The sequence below is a fragment of the Neltuma alba genome, unplaced genomic scaffold (assembly GCF_004799145.2).
Source record: "Neltuma alba isolate B1F8T4 unplaced genomic scaffold, ASM479914v2 tig00012889_pilon, whole genome shotgun sequence".
Lineage (NCBI taxonomy): Eukaryota > Viridiplantae > Streptophyta > Magnoliopsida > Fabales > Fabaceae > Neltuma > Neltuma alba.
In genome coordinates this window covers 32330-49113 of record NW_021637263.1, presented here as the reverse complement: position 1 = coordinate 49113, position 16784 = coordinate 32330, and the positions used below count along the sequence as shown (strand labels likewise).

At 32.1% G+C, this 16784-nt stretch overlaps 2 protein-coding genes across 2 annotated transcripts; one reads left to right on the top strand and one right to left on the bottom strand.

The window, feature by feature from the left end:
* Positions 1-428: 428 nt before the first annotated feature.
* Positions 429-3747, bottom strand: LOC114732204 (probable WRKY transcription factor 9). The gene is made up of 5 exons (XM_028919496.1): positions 3508-3747; positions 2909-3061; positions 2154-2510; positions 1934-2047; positions 429-965 (listed from the first exon to the last, which is right to left on the bottom strand). Exons 1-5 carry the CDS (start codon positions 3745-3747, stop codon positions 429-431), a joined length of 1401 nt encoding a protein of 466 aa, XP_028775329.1.
* An 8595-nt stretch (positions 3748-12342) lies between these two features.
* LOC114732198 (pinin-like) lies at positions 12343-16518 on the top strand. Its single transcript, XM_028919486.1, has 10 exons — positions 12343-12484; positions 12567-12677; positions 12934-12999; positions 13262-13435; positions 13523-13636; positions 14030-14101; positions 14763-14846; positions 14948-15048; positions 15329-15413; positions 15874-16518. The coding sequence occupies exons 1-10, from the start codon at positions 12407-12409 to the stop codon at positions 16273-16275; spliced, it is 1287 nt and encodes a 428-aa protein (XP_028775319.1). The 5' UTR covers positions 12343-12406; the 3' UTR covers positions 16276-16518.
* Positions 16519-16784: the final 266 nt, after the last annotated feature.

The window sequence follows — 16784 nt, the reverse complement described above, 5'->3', positions numbered from 1 at the left end:
GTAATAGAACAAATTAAGACCAAGCATCACCAGAGAGAAACACAAAAGGAATGTACAGCGAAATTGAAATCACTCCATCTATATATAAATGCATGCATGTACATATAATTAACATTAACCAGCAGTCTCAGACAGATTTAACTTTACGAGGAAAAAGTACGCAAATCTATAATAATTTGGTTTTGAATTCCATACGTACAGTTCAAAAAGTTTCATCGGTTTTGTTGATAAGATCTCGACTGTACACTTCATCCTGCTCATAAAGAATGAGGTGACACTACGAAGTACTAACATGACTGAGAGATCTTCTTAAACTGTGCATAATATCCCAACTTACATATATATCTGTTTACTATTATTCTTTCTATATTCACTCAACTATTATATTAAACCTGACGTATCTATGAACTTCCACGGTTGAGAGATTATTAAACATTCCTAGGGCCAAAAGAGGACGAAGATCCTAAGGTAGTAGGATGGCTCTCTTTATTGTTGTTAACGGCTGCAGCAGCAACAGAAACCCTAAACCTAGCATCAGCTGAAACATTCTTCCTCTTCTTATCATCATCATCGTCTTCTTTCCCACGATCTCTAGGGCAGAGAAAAGAGTTCAGTATTGATCTGTTTGGCATCCAAGAAAAACCTGATGGTTGATGAGTCGCAGAGAAATGACTGGTTTTATAATTAGGGTGGTTGTTTGTGAGATCAAAGACATGGCCAGCTTTAGAAGGATGATGATTCTGATTATTATTAGGGTTTAGGGCTGTGATATTGTAAGGGATGAAAGTAGAGGAAGAGGGAGAAGAAGAAGCAATGGAGGGTTGTGAAGAGTCAAGGAACATGAAGGAATTAGCTCCTGTGGAAGCAGTAGAAGCCATGGCTGTGGCACCTACAGGTAAAGGATGATTATGTGTTCCTTCGTAGGTTGTAATTAAGATTGACATGTCCTCTATACATCTTTGTACCTGAAATTAAAATATGAGATTCACATAATAATTAAATAAAATTAATTTTGAACGCACAAATCCCATAATCGCGTGCCTCTTCGCTGTATATTCATATGCACATCCTATCAGTTTATCTGTTCCTGTTCCTGTTATGGTTATTCTTTTGAAGACTCCTATACGTGGGATACTAAGCGACTAATCAATATGGTTTAAGACTATTTTGAGAATAAATAAATAAATTATTGTTGCTTTTGTAATATATATAATTACCATAATGATAAAAATAACCAGATCCAGGTGTAAATTAAAACTAAAATATCTGATACGAAAACACTATAGTCCCGTTTGGTACGAAACATTAAAAATAAGGGATGAGGATTGGGATTAAAAAGGAAAAAACTATATTAAAAGACTGTTTAGCTTGAATAATTATTTGATACCTAGAATCAGATATATGTGGGATTAGAGAACACAATGGGGAAAATATATTTTCCAATCCCATCTACATAGGATTGCCCAATCCCACGTGATAAGAAATGCTAAACATCTTTTTAACACATGTTTTCAATTTCAATCTCAATTCTTACTCCTCATTTTCAATGCTTCATACCAAGTGGGACCTATATGTTCTTCAGTCAGTCACGTAAAGTAGCATACATGCATATATATAAAACCATATATGTTAAAGCTTGAGAGAGATTAAATAATCTCATGTTGATAAATTTTATAGAAATCAACATGTTATATATTTCTTTATAATATGAAACAATGACTTATAAATAATGCAAATAATAGATTTATTATTATCTACATACAGAAAGGATCCTCGTATAATTTGCTTCGACGTAATATATACAGTTGATTAATTTTACTTTCTCATCCTTTGTGTTAAATCACAAGTTCATGTTATTTATGTTGGGATCATATATATACATTCTATATTATTAATATGCATGGTTTAAAATTAAAAACGTAAGATTACTTACCTGTTTCCTTACAGGGCATCCTGGAGCTACGGTGCATCGATAATAGGCACGAGGACATGGATTTCCTTTGGCAATTTTCTGCCCATATTTTCTCCACTGGCAACCATCATTCATCTATGTATATACGAAAATAAAAAAAGGAATGAAACAAGAGAGGAATTAATTAATTCATTAATTCATAAAATAATAGTGAAAATGTGGATATTAATTAAAAACTCACAGTGGCTGAGTCACATCTTGCTCGAACACAAACCCTAGCCTTTCTATTTGAAGGAGAAGCAGCAACAGTAGCAGAAGCAGAAACAGGCAAGTGATGATGATGATGAAGCCGATTCAACTGATAATTGGGAGAAGCCACATGATCTTGTTTGTGATTATTAATGTTGCGTCCTCCATAATCTTCATCTTCTGAACTTGTACTACTTATTGTGTTTAACCTTAGTGATAATCCCAAATCATCCTTAATAATGTTAGTGTTTGTCGGTGGTGGTGGTGGTCCTTCTTCTTCACTACTTGTGCTGGTGTTTGCAATATTATTATCATTATTGCCTTGGAGTGTGAGAGAGATTTGAGGATCCTATATACATGTATATATGATGAGATCTACAGTAGTATCAAAATTAAATCCAAGAATAATCTGATTGAATAAACAAATAATAACGAGAATTTCTTTTGACATGTACTTTATTAATTACTCCTTCGGTCCTTAATATAGGACTCAATTCTTGAGTTAGTTTTGGTCCTAAATATAAGACCCATTTCTCATATTTATCAATTTTCTCTAAATTACCCCTATGGATACTCCCTCAACCATAATCAAGTAGAAGAGGGAGAGAGGGTATTAAGAAAAATGATTATGGTGTTTTAGGAAAATTGTATCACATTTCTCATAATTAACTAACTTACCTAACTTCCTTAATCTAATCAAATTAGTTAAATGGGTCTTATATTAAGAACCGGAGGAGTATTAATTACCTTGTTGTTCATATTGTTGAGAGGATGATTATGGATGGCTGAGAATTTGATTTGGAGATCATAATAGTCTTTCGTGGTTTGCTCCACTACTCTCCTCAACACTTTGTTTTCCTCTTTCATACGATCCATCTCCATTTTTAACACTCTTAGCTCCTGCAAAATCATCATAAATATTCACCCTCATATGTATATATGTATGTATATATATACACCGCTTCACACACAAGCAATGAAAGATTAAAGGGTAGAATTTTCATGGGATTCATGTTTAAATTTCTGACTGGAATTCCGACCACCTAGTCTGTTCCTAAATCACAGTTTCGTTGTATCTAGATCCTTGTCTTCAGGAATAGTAACATACAAGTGTATAATTATATATATGCGCATGGGAAATGATTTTAACTTTGGATGCTTGCCATTTTCTTTTCTGATCTCCATCTCTTACAGAATGTATCATGTGTAATTAATCTGATTTTTGTGATTACCTCAGATCTAAGCCAACAATTGATCGTTTATTGTCGAGTGTGTGTAGATATATATTAAAGATGCATATAACAATACGAAAAGAACAAAAACTTCGAAATTACGTGGGTACGTACCTCCGTGGAAGCTAAGTTTTGATGAAGAGAAATTTCTTCAACTGATGCATCATCGTCTTCTATTTCACCTTCTGTGATCTGTTCATCAGCTGCTTCTTCTAATTCCTTCTTTCCCTTCTCCTCATCAAATGATAATATTCTCTCTCTTTCCTCTTCTTGTTTATTAGCATTAATCGTCAAGGACAGATCAATTCCCATCTCTTCTGCAACTTCTTCTTCTTCTTCTTTCTCTCTTCTCATTTGTACTTTAATTCCTGATCTAATCTATTGATATAAATACTACTTTTGAGGCACCAAAGTCAATCCCTCATCCCAAAAAAAGACGTAATCTTACACATACACAAAAGCTACGAGAGACGCATCTAAGCTAGAGCTTTGACTTTACTTCCCCCCTCTTAATTAGCCTCTGTTAAACTTATTTAATTAACTAGTCTATATATCCATATGTATATAAACACACACACACACTATGTTTCAATCTTCAACAAATATTATTATATCTAGGGCATGTGGGCACACATACTATGTATCTCACTTCAATTTACAATAATAACCCCAACCTTTATTCAATTACGTACTCTCCTGTTATAACTAGTTCGCCTTTAGCCATCTTGCCGTCTAGTTATAAAACAAAAGGTTTTGATTATTAAACTAGCTAAAGGCTAACTTAAATATAACCATATGATCTAAGTTCCCTGACTTTTTGAAACTTGATAATAAATATATCCCCTTAAACTTCGGAGGGTTTAATTGTACGGGCGCTTAAGTTTTAAGGGGATTATATTTGTACAAAAAATAAAGTTTGAGAGGATATTTGGTCAATAACAAATATATTGTGCTCAAATTGAAAATAATGGAATAATTAGTAGTACGGTAAAAGTCTAACAAGAGGGTTGTTCACATATAGTTCAAAATTCAGGAAAGTTTTGTATGATTTAAACTAAATTAGATTATATAGATACTTCTAAAATTCTGCTAAGCGTAGCTTCTTTGAGTGATTATTTTATTTCACAATGTTTGAGTTCTCGAATCACAATCCTTTATATGCTGGTAACTTGTATATATATTCAATTTTAACATAGGCTATTTTGGGCAAAATTTTTGAATTAGACTAAAGTGAAAGATAAATTTGTATTTGATGGGATAATTACGTATATATTTTGAAGATAAATGAAAAGTTTTGTGCAATTATAACAAAAGAAAGATTAGGGGATGCAATTTACTCCAAATACAAAGCCACTAGACTCTAAACTAATTAAAAAGTGAATCACAAAAGCACCACTACTCCAACTGTTTGACATTATTAATTTAATTATTTGCAAAAACATATGCTATTTGATCCGTTATTTAAGCCGTCTTAGCGGTGATATAATAATGGCACTACTATTATTATATAATTTTTCATGTGATAATTAACCTTAGGCTATGGACAGCTTAGAAGCTTGCAATTAATCTTCCTTAGTCCTTGCAAATGAACTTTTCATGGCACACGTATAGTCAGTTTGAAAATAATAATTAAATAATTTTTTTATAAATGAAAGTAGTTATTCTCAATTTTTTGGGTAGTCTTTGACAACTTTTTAAACATACATTAAAGTGCTAGTTATCAAAACCAATACAAGAGAGAGCTTGGCTCATCTTTCTATTTCATTTCCTTTCTTATCCTTTCTTGCTTGTTTAATTTTGACGCATTTGTTCTTAAACCTATATTATTAAATTTTCATAAGATTTTAAAAAATTAAACTTGACTATAAATAACATTTACTATCACTCATTCACTTACCTGTATAATAGATACTATCATCAACGTATTTATCAAAAAATTATAGGAAGCTACATTTACAAATTATGAATAATATGATAAACTTATAGGGCTTGCTTCAATTAATTACAAAATGAAATCTAAAACTATCTTCTTTAATATTTTGATCTTGAAATTCATTTTTAGCCAGAAAGGATTTGACAACACGCAATATTGTTAAAAATACTTATAAAAACTTTGAAATTTGACTTTCATTTATACTTATCTAATGAAACTTGATTATATGAATAAGGCGTGCATATGCATATTCATGGGTGAAGATTTGATTATTCAAAATCCTAAATTTTGATTTTTGAATGAAATTAAAGTACGTAAATCTCATGCACGTAAGGCAATTTTTTTCTTAATTATATAATAAGAGAATTTGTTTTGATGATATGTTCATTTAACATTGGTATTTTAATTTTACAGGACAGATCATGAGAGGCACATATGTGTATAGAATTTCTTTTTCACCATGGAATATGAGCTGCACACGAAATCTCACATAAGGAGCTGGATAAACTACTAAATTTTATTTATTCATCGGGATCAGATCTTGAATTTGTCAACTTCTATGTCAGGTACTATATTATTTTCTTATCATCCCGAGGTTAATTATTAATTTAATCTGGGAGTATATGTGCTATTATAATTTATAAGTTTTATTCTATGGTGCGTGTTTGTGATTTTTTTAATTATTTTGTTCAAATCATTATATAATTAATCTGAGTTTTTGTGTAATTAAAGGGGACTCGCGGCCAGGTCTAATAAAATGTAGTGTTAATTAGATTTGTTAAGTATCTAATAAGAGTTTGATTCATGACAGTGTGGAGAAAGTCTCATAACTAACATTAAAACACTTTCGGAGAGTTTGTGATGCAGAGGGATAGGTCACAAAGACTGACGGTAAATACCCTGAGTTCATCATTCATTTAAAAAAAAAAAAAGGAGTATAGTAGCTTTAATTATCTCTAAAAAGTGGTTAACCTTTTATATTGACGTTGAAAATTAGTCTCCTTGTTTTAAAAAATCTATCATTATCAAGGTTTCAGAATTTGTTTGCAATACTATGACTCTATAATTTTAATGAAGTATTGATTATTTCTAAATTATTTTACACTTAATAAAAAATAATGGCAGGTGAAGCAATTTTTATTTTTGGCAACAAAATAAAGAGGTATTTTATTTAAAAGCTTTACTATTCTGTAAGTGTACTGTATATTTTGAAATAAAAGGATCACAATAAACATTATTTTGTTTCTTTCTTAACTTCAATTATATGCTTTATTAATATAGATAAAATTGTTTAATGAATAGGTAAAGTATGTATATATATTTTTAACGAATAAAAATATGATATCATTTTAAAATATAATTAAAAACGATATTGATAATTTATGTATAAAAATTGATGGTAGACCAAGGTCCACACTAATATAGTACTATAATGAAACTACTGAACCGAGGTGAATTATTGTTGAGCTATCTAGGAAAAAGGGAATAAGAGATGGAATCCTTGGCTATCAATTGGATGCGCCCACGTGATTATGTTAACCCACTTGTACAGTACACTAATTAATGAGAAAAGTAATTGAAAAATTCAACATATATATTTATATATACCATAAATTATTGTATAAATATGCTCCTTCTTAATATGGAAAAAATCCAAAATATTAGTCACCTTACGAAATATTTGGAATATTAATTATTAGAAATAATCATTAGAAATGCTGATTACTCAAGAGAGGGTAAATTGGGTATTGTAAAAATTTAGTTTTTTATGAAGATTAAGTTTAACAAGACAACGGAGACACTAGTAGAGTTATAAAGATCAAGAACAGCATGCATAATACACAACATTTTATGTTGATTTAATCCAAATATAACTATTTACTTGATTAAGATGGTTTATTATTTTCACAAGCTAAGTTCGATTTGATTACTAATAGAGCCACAATACATCTTAAAAGTCATCACAACTCCTCACAAACTCTTGTACAATATGATATTACAATTCCTTCAAGATTTCTCAATCTTGAACAAGCCCTTTAATTAGGATCTTCACCTGTAAAATATTTTAATTAAAGAAATGTTAGAATAAAAAAAAAAGACCGTCTTTCTCACAAACTATCATAATGTATAATTTTTTTAATTTTTTTTATAGAAGTTAACAAGCCTACTCTTCCCAACTAGACTAACGAGGTGTTTGGGCACTATAAAAAGTGCTTATTAAAAACACTTTTTTGTAAATCGAGATAGATATTTTTACATATTTATTTCGTATATCGTACAAGCATTTTTAAAACTATGGTTTTGATTCCATCCAAACACCTTTTTATTCTAACTATGAGATTTGAGAATTGAACCCTCGCCTATTCGCTTAGAGTACAATACATTCTCAATTATGTTTTGCTCTGCTTAAAGAGACAAGCATGTATCCTTATATTTTATCAATTGGGCAATAATTAAGCTTTATTTTTGGCCAAGACAATGTTATAAAACTTAGTCAGCAAGAAATATAATTGAACTTGCCATCTTGAAAGGATTGTGATTTATCATCGTGTTTTTTTTTTAATCTATTATCGACAAATCTTAAACTGGGAGTATGTGAATTAATTTTTAATGCATTTATTTAATGTTATTGTCATGTCAAACTTAAGCATTATCATATTATTCATTTCATGATATATAACTCTCTTAATATAAATTTTTTATTTGTGAGACTTGAGCTCTCAACTTTAAGCATGAAAAATCAATTCCCTTTTAGTAACCTTCACAATCACTTTAGTCTTCAAATATTTTTTAATGCACATTATAAAACTTAAACTTAATACACTATACTTTCAAATTGAAAAACCAAAAAAATCTTACTTTGAATCCTTTCTATATTGCCATTGACGATAACACATTTAAATTGATTATTTTCGAAGGCAAAATAATATAAATGAATCATGTGGTAATCAAGAAGTGGAACTCTGGAAAATAAAATTAAAATTATAAAATCCAAGTAATTAACACAGGCATACAGCACAAAGTGAAGACCACGAGAAGTGGCAGCGGCGTCAATTGCTGGCAGGGAAGCACGAGGGCACGCCCACATGTACATGCAACCGTGCTTCCACAAATCCAAGACTTCCCGCTTTTCAAGGATTATACACACACATGTATGATTAATTATACTACTATATCCTGTTATTAATATAAGAGTTTCTTTATTTTGATTTTGATTTTAAATATACTATTTTAATTTAATTTATTTTGTTTCATGTTTAGTTATTTTTTCTCAAGGTAATCTTTACAGTAATGGTAATTTTAGTCAATATACTTGATTTGTAAGAATATTTTGGGAAAACAACACCTATTTACTACAAATAACTAGTTTAAATAGTTTTCTTAATCAATTCAAATTAGTCAACTGGCTCTTATATTAAGGACGTGAGGTAGTATGTCCGAATTCTTAATATAAAGGGTGAATAACTAATTTGTGAAAATTAAGAAAATTAGTTAGTTTAGTTATTTATAATAAATAGATATTGCCTTTCCTAAAATACTCTTGTGTTAATCATGTGCATTGAAATTGTTGGAGGTAGAAATTATCCACCCTTAATGAAAAGTGTTTAACATGTGTAATCATCATAAGAATTACTCGAGGACAAAATAAATAAATATTAGAGATAAAGTAATTTGAAGTAATATATTTAAGACCAGATTAAATATTCTATTGACTTTTTTATTAAAGATCGGAGGTAATATATATACACATATGCATAAACTTTGGGGGTTAAAAGTTGATTTAGCATCCTCAAGTATTTATTTTCAAGTGTGTCCAACATCATAAAAAATTAATATAAAAAATTATTTTAGGGTGTTTGATTCACATTTATTTAACAAATATTTTTAGGGCTTAAAGGCGAGATTAAAATTGCTCTTGAAAATATACTTTAAGGGTAGAATTACTCATAAAAAATTAATACTTTAAAAGCAAAATTACAATATAAAAATATTTTAGGATACTAGACAAAGTGAAAAAAAAAAAAATTACTTTAATTGCTCAAAGCATCTCAGACTTAGGCATTAATACATCCTGTTTCACACTTTTCTTGTCTCCAGCACTAGTCTTGTTTGAAAAGTAGGTCGACTTTAGATTTTCTGTATTTGCATAATCACAACTCTCTGTGTGTATAGAAGGAAACAATACATTGGGGTTTTATATGAGAGAAAACTTTTATATATTCACAAAAGATTATATTTTGTATTTATTTTTGTTGGTGATTTATAGCAAGTGCCTTTTTGTGATGTTAACAATTTGAAATACTGCGACTGTAATTGTCCCCCCCCCCCTTTCGGGAGAGTTATATTTATAGATGTTCCTAATTAGTGACCCAAATAACATTTCTGGAGAAAAGAACATTTGATGAGAACTCGGAGCTTATGAAATTAATAATTAAAAATTTTAATAACAAAAATATTATGAAGAATATTTTAAAAAACCATGTTACTATAACTATTTTTATCACTTATATTTTTTGAGGTGACAATTTGATCTTCTTGGTGGTATAAAAGTATGTCTTGGATCTGTGACTACCAATAACGAAAACACACATTATTATTGTATCATTGAGAGCATCAAATCATAACCTTATGGAACATATATTGTAATTTTAAAAGGTACAGATAGCAACTTAATTATTCCTATGGTTTGATGGAGAGATTTACTTATTTATTTTTTAAAGAATCTTAGTTATCCATTAATTTTATCAGGACTAGGTCTTAATTAAAGTGCATTTTTTTCAATATTTGTGTGTAGTTATTTTACCTATTAAAATAACTCATTATTTTTAACAATAACATTATCATTTTTTTGTCATAATTCATGTGCTCATTGTATTACTTATAAAATATTTAAACTCATAACCTCACATTTCAGAGAGATTTAAGAGAGGTGTTTGACGTCATTAGGCTCAAGCACCAACTAATGATTGCATTATTTAATTGCTACATTGGCAAAATCAAAATCATTTACAGAAATAAATGTTACCCTTAGTAAGATTAGGTTAATTGGAATCAGGCAACTAATTTAAATGATGTCAAGCGTGCTAGATAGGTTTTGGTGACAATATAGATGATGTTTTGAGTAACTTCCTAGATAAATTTTGTTGGAGTTTTAGTGAGTGTGTCAAAAGAAATCCTATATTACCTAGGATTGAAAAAATTTTAGTGTTTACTAAGATGTGAGCTCGAGCTAATAAAATGACTAAGAAAAAGAGTCTTTAGAACTAATCGTTAGTGACAACTGTTGAAGTATTTATGTGTCTTAATTAGTTAATTTTATTCTTTCATAAACCATATGCCTTGAAATGTTTTAGTTCACCCTAATCAATTATTTAATAACCGCCCTTTAAGTGTCATTAAAACCATCTTTAATCATTGTTATGGCAACCCAACGGTCATACATTATCTGCCTATAAAGGGCAATACGTGGTGCATGGTCAAAACACGTTTAGTTCTATCCTCAAGCTGTCTTCCTTTCTCTCTTCTCTTGAATTTTAAATTTTTGTTGTTCTATCACTTTGTTCTATGTAGTAAGGGTTCTTTAATCTTAGGAAGTGCCACGTTTTATTCTAACCTTATATCGCAAAATAACTCTTAAAGATAGTACCATTGGATATGACTCAAATCATATTTTTATTATTTTTCTCTTTCCACCTGATAAATGGGACAAGAGGAGTAAGTTTAAAGAAAGGAAGGAGGATTGAGGAATTGTAATATTGATTGGTTTTTTTTTTTTTTGTAATCTGAATATTTTTAACGTCACATTGGTTTTGAAACTAATATTTATTAAGTTGGAAGCAGTGAAGTTTAAACTCTCTTGATAAATGATCTTCCAGAGATTGTTTCAATAGAGGATGTTTGGTAACCCCCCCTCAAAGCATTTTTTTTAAAAATACTTTCATGTAAATCGAAACAAAAATTTTCATCTATATATATCCACACTTTCCTTGCTGTAAATTGACTTTTCAAATTATAGTTTAATTTTCACTCAAACACCAAAATTAGTTTGGCTGATTGGCTCATTAAAACGCGCCGCTCCTCCACAGCGAAAAGAACTGGATTGGAGCCTTTTGGTTTCGGTATATACACCGGGGGACACTGTCAGCCCACCAACAATTTTGCAGTGACTCGATAATTTTGGGCTTTGGCCCTTTTGATTCTCCACAAAATTCAAAAAAGGTATTTCATCCAAACAAATTAAAAATAATTTGGAAAAATTAAAAAACTACCATTTAAATTTTAAAATCTCAAAATATAAGAATTCTTATAAAAATGTGTCACTTTATTTTCAAGTATAATAAATGGCTATTAAAATGTAAAAAATAAGGTTGATTTGAAATTTAAAATTAAAGTAATATTGAAGCAAGACAAGGATTTAATCTTATAGTTTAAACGAAAAAAAAAATTAATTATTTAATTTTTATACTTCAGATTTAGTTGCGATTTAATTATTAAATTTTAACTCGATTGAAACTCAATTTTTAAATATTGTCTCGGTACAACTTGATTATTATAACTTCAATAATTTAAAATGTAAGTCTTTTCATTTTAAAAAATAAAATCATAAGAACTAAAAATATTTTTTAAAACATAAAGACTAATTTTTTAAATGATTGAACTATAAGTGATAAGACTCAAAGTTCAATAACTAAATTTCAACTAATTCAAAAGTATTAGGAATGAGTTATATTGGGTTAAAATTTAAGAATAAGATTACAATTGAGATAAAATTACCGGAGTTAATTAGATCAATTTTTTTTCAACAAATGTTAAACATGCAAGATGAGTTTTATTTCATACAGTGAAAATGCGTTGATTTTTAAACTAGTTAGGATTATTTGGTACAAATGTTAGTTTAACTATCTTAATTACTTATTCCGATAAAATACCAATTAGCTCCCGCTTCCCACCAGTGGACCTCTTCTGAAGAACCCTCTAGGCTGCACCGAACCCTTTCCGAGGGTTTATACTTTATAGCACACGCTTCGTCCGTTGGTGATAGTGTGTCACTGCTTCCTTAGCTTTCTTGAATCGGCCCTAATGGGGAGCACTGCCGTGGAGAAGACGGAGGACGAGCTCCGCAAAGAGATCGATGAACTTCAACGCCAGCAGCGCGAGGTCACTTCTCTTTTATTTCTCTCTGTATTTCTGTGCGGTCGATTCTGTTGTTGATGTTATCTCCTGTCTGCGATTTTTCCAGATTACAGAGCGGCTTCGAGATCCTCGAGGGATTCGCCGAGGTGGGTTAATAGGTGCTGGCCCCCGCAACCTCGCTGCTAATGGGGCTCGTCAACGAGGCTTCATTCGACCTGTATGGAATTTCTCCTTCATTTGTTGTTTTCCCTCTATCTTCCGGTGTTTGGGGTTCTATGAAATGGTCCCAATTTCTTGTTCGTGGATTTTAGCCCCCCCCCCCCCAAATTTTTTTTTTCTAGGCTATAACGACCTTTTCTGTGCGAAATTAGTCAGCCCTTTTGGTGGAAAAACTCTTGGAATGACAAATGGCGCAAGACTTGACGATTAGAAAATGAATTTTAGGATAGTAATTACATCATTTTATTTTTCAGAGTGATCGGAATGAATCAGAAGATCAACCTCCTGCAAAGCGCCGACTTTCGTCAGCAGTTGTCAAGGTGAACATATTCTTTTTATTTTACTTCATTCTTTTAGAATTAAATGCTGTAAATTAGTCTCTTTTTCTTTCTGTTATTACGTTGGTTTCTATCTAACATATCGGTCGTTGGTAGTTTTGTTAGAAGTCGATGGGTGTTGGTTGAGTCTTGGGTTTATGTGAATTGTCTTTGACGACAAACCAAAAAAAATTGTAACACGCCTCCCCCCAAGAAAAAAGTTGGAGATAGGAGCATAGTCTAATGTCTTCATTTGGAAATGAAGGTGGAAGATGGAGAGTTGCTTGAGGACGCGGATGCAGGACAGGAAGTTAAGAAGGATTATCCAGCTAGGTATGACGTTGATGGGACTGATGCAGCTGCTCAGAGCGATGGGAAGCCTTCCAATTTTCAGAAAAGTGGGTGGTCTGGGAGAGATAACAATCAAAGAACTTCTAAGGTGGTGAATGCACATGTATTTCCTTTCAAATAAAGGATTTATATGGGGATTATGTATCTAATGCTATAGACCTTTCTTTTCCTTAAGGATTCTGAGATTCCTGTTGCAGAACCTGTTCCAAGGGTATTGCCGAAGAATGACGATCCACGACTGGTTAATAGAAATAAAAGAATGCTTGGTCAGCTCTTGGGTACTTTGGAGGTATGAAAGACTAATTGCATACTTGCTTTCCGGATACTGTATCATGAGCTCAATTTAGCAGTTGATTTGCGTTTATCTTCATGTTGTTTCTCTAAATTCAATGCATACCTAGCTCATATGCACTTAATTGACAAACATCCAAGAGGTGTTTGTTGGAAATTGGTGGTCATGGTTCATGGTTTATCAATTGTATTTTGTCCTCTTTCTATTGTTCTAATATGGACTCAATTGCAATGTTACCAACTGCATCTAACAAAATGGTCTGCACTATACATCATTTTCATATTGCTGTTTTCTCAGTTTGTTACTAGGTTTATCTGATCCTTTTATCATTAACACACTGACTCTATTTTCATATTGTTGTGTTTTTGCTTTTATCTTGAACTGCCCCAGAAATTCAGAAAAGAAGACATGCAACTTTCAGGAACAGAAGCATACATGCGAAGGTCTAACTCTCTGCAAAGAGTAAGTCTAGTGCAAGTTTATTAGTATTTGGAGCTTCTCTCATTTAACTGGTTTAGAAGATGAAGCACTTAAATCCTTCTTTATCTTAAACCTATAGATGCGTTTAGAGATCAATTCAGTCAATTCACCATCATAAGCTAAGGTTATGTAGAATTATGGACGATAGAACAATTGTTATGAATTTGTGCGGCGTCCTTATGGTAGATTGCAATCACATGAGACTAATTGTAGAGATTTCACGTAAACAACTTGATTAATTTGTTAATGGGGTGTGCTCGGATGCTCATAGGAATTCCCATTTGACATGTTCTAAAGAGTATGCGTTGAGTATAAACAAAAAGGAAGGGGTGCATTTAATTATTCGTCATTGATGGGGCATGCTCTATAATTTCATATTTTCTACAGTCATCCTGTTGCATGCTGAACAATTACACTTATCATATTTGTCATGATTTTCATAGTTGATGTAAATTTACATGGAATAAGTACGCAACGTCATTGTCAAGTTGTAGATGCATCTTAGTATCCAGCACTGAACAGCTGAACCTCAGTCATCTCTCTCTCTCTCTCTCTCTCTCTCACACACACACACACACACTTACACTTGTGACAACATCTAGAAATTCGTAACTATCTCTAATGTTTTGGAACTCTTTCCTAGGCTGAGCAAAGAGCACGTGAAGAAAGTGAAAGGCTGAGGAAAGAAGAGCGTGAACAGATTGCTGAAAAACGGAGGAGAGACTTGGTTGGCTATTAAATAAATATGCCTTCTCGCCACATTGAATTTATGACCAGACTGCTAATAGTTCTAAATATTGTGTTTCTGTTTGACCTATTTCTTGTCAGACTCTTAGAGCACGTGTGGCTGCTAAGACGGAAGAAAAGAAATTGGAGTTGCTGTTTCTTCGGTGGAGTGAGCATCATAAAAGGCTATGCAATTTTATAAGGTTTGTGCTTTCAAATGTAATATTGTGCTAGTCACGTCTAACAGCTGCACATCTTTACCTGACGTTATGCCGTTATCTATTGGTCTGCAGGTTATTTTTAATTTTCGTCCAAAAGTGTCCATATTCACATTTTATTGAGACGAAGATAAGTTTCTTAAGTTTCTTTTCATGCGCATTGTTGTGTTGAAACAACTTGACAGCTGGATTTAGGCAGACATGAAAATTTTATTTCTTCCATTTGTGACTTGTGTTTAAGGCATGTTTTCTATTTATTTTTCAGGACTAAAACAGAACCTCCGATATACTATTTGCCCAACAAGCCCTTGGATGAAAATGAAGCAGCCTTAGAAAAGCGCAAAGAAGAGGTGGGGCCATTGGGAGTTTAGAATTTAAATTTATGCTCACACATTGTTTTGGTCTTTAAGCATACACATTATGTGGTTAACTGTTGAAAGCCACCCAAAATTGGTCCATTCTTATTTCAAAATCTTGTAGGATATCTTTTCTTGCATCAAGGTGGATATTTGGGAGGGCATACTGACAATCTAATTGGATTAAGAATCATTGGCTTTAAAATATCAGTTTACATGTGGTCTTATCTTGTTAGTATATCATGATCTTTGTGGACCTATGCCCGAACGGGTATGTGATCTATAATTCAGCTTACGTAGCACTGTACTAGAGGTACATGTAAGTGATGACTCAGCTGTGCAGCTTGAGAAGTTTTCCTTGACCTGTGAAATCAACCAACCACCCCCCCCCCCAAAAAAAAAAAAGAAAAAAAAATCAGGCTACTGTATTGATCCCTTACCTGTGAACTTACAGACATTTCTTGAATGGAAGAATGCAAGAAGAGAGGAGCTATCTGAGTATCAGAAACAGATTGGGGAGCAGTATATTGCTAATGTTGAGAAGGAGTTGGAGAGATGGCAGAATGCAAGAAAAACAAGGAAAGTAAATAATGACCAGGATTTACAGGAAACCATGGACAAAGAATTGGATACTCATAGGTTGGAGCATGGACCAAAGAAAACAAAGATTCCTGGGGGTGGCAACAATGACGTGGATGATGATGATGTGGAGGATATAAATGTTGGAGAGGATGATATCATGGACGATGTACTAGTTGGTGATGATTCTGGTAGAAGGATTGATGAAACAAGCAAGGCAGAAGCTGGTAATTTCAGTGCAGATGCTGTGGCAGACGCTGATAATATGCAGAAGTGATGGGTCGAGGTTCCAGAATTTTCAATAATTACATAAAAATATTGCTCTGATGTAGTTGTTTTATTGGTTGTTTCTGGTAGGCCTAGTGATACATATTTCTTTTTTACCCCTTCATCCATTGTTACCTCAGTGGTTTCTGCTTTAGAGCTTAGCATCTATTGAGTTGCTGTAATTTGGAGAATTAGAGTAATGCACAAAATGCCTGTGGGTTTGTGCCCTTGTTCAGCATTTATATTCCTAGTATATTGCCATTCCATCTGACCTTTATCAAGAACTTGTCGTTAAATTTTTCTGTGTCAAGGGAAAGTTTGGGTCCCTCTGGTTTCTTTGTCACTAAATGAAGCCTAGTGTTATCCTGTCATTTTGTGGTGATTTTAAAGCAAACTAGATTCAAGAACTATCTGTTTTTGTGTGTACTGTGCGGGACCCTTTTCGTTTTCACAACTTCTGTGATGGCATTGCCAGCCAACCTGGTGCATGAGACAGCCATTTTGAGCTGGTTAGTGCAA

Excerpts from the sequence above, each read along its gene's own strand:
- LOC114732204 (XM_028919496.1), bottom strand. The coding sequence starts at position 3,747 with ATGAGAAGAGAGAAAGAAGAAGAAGAAGAAGTTGCAGAAGAGATGGGA. Across the intron at positions 3,062-3,507 it reads AAAACTTAGCTTCCACGGAG|GAGCTAAGAGTGTTAAAAAT; the intron begins GTACGTACCCAC and ends ATGATTTTGCAG. Across the intron at positions 2,511-2,908 it reads TCAACAATATGAACAACAAG|GATCCTCAAATCTCTCTCAC; the intron begins GTAATTAATACT and ends ACATGTATATAG.
- LOC114732198 (XM_028919486.1), top strand. The coding sequence starts at position 12,407 with ATGGGGAGCACTGCCGTGGAGAAGACGGAGGACGAGCTCCGCAAAGAG. Across the intron at positions 12,485-12,566 it reads TTCAACGCCAGCAGCGCGAG|ATTACAGAGCGGCTTCGAGA; the intron begins GTCACTTCTCTT and ends CGATTTTTCCAG. Across the intron at positions 13,000-13,261 it reads TTTCGTCAGCAGTTGTCAAG|GTGGAAGATGGAGAGTTGCT; the intron begins GTGAACATATTC and ends TTGGAAATGAAG.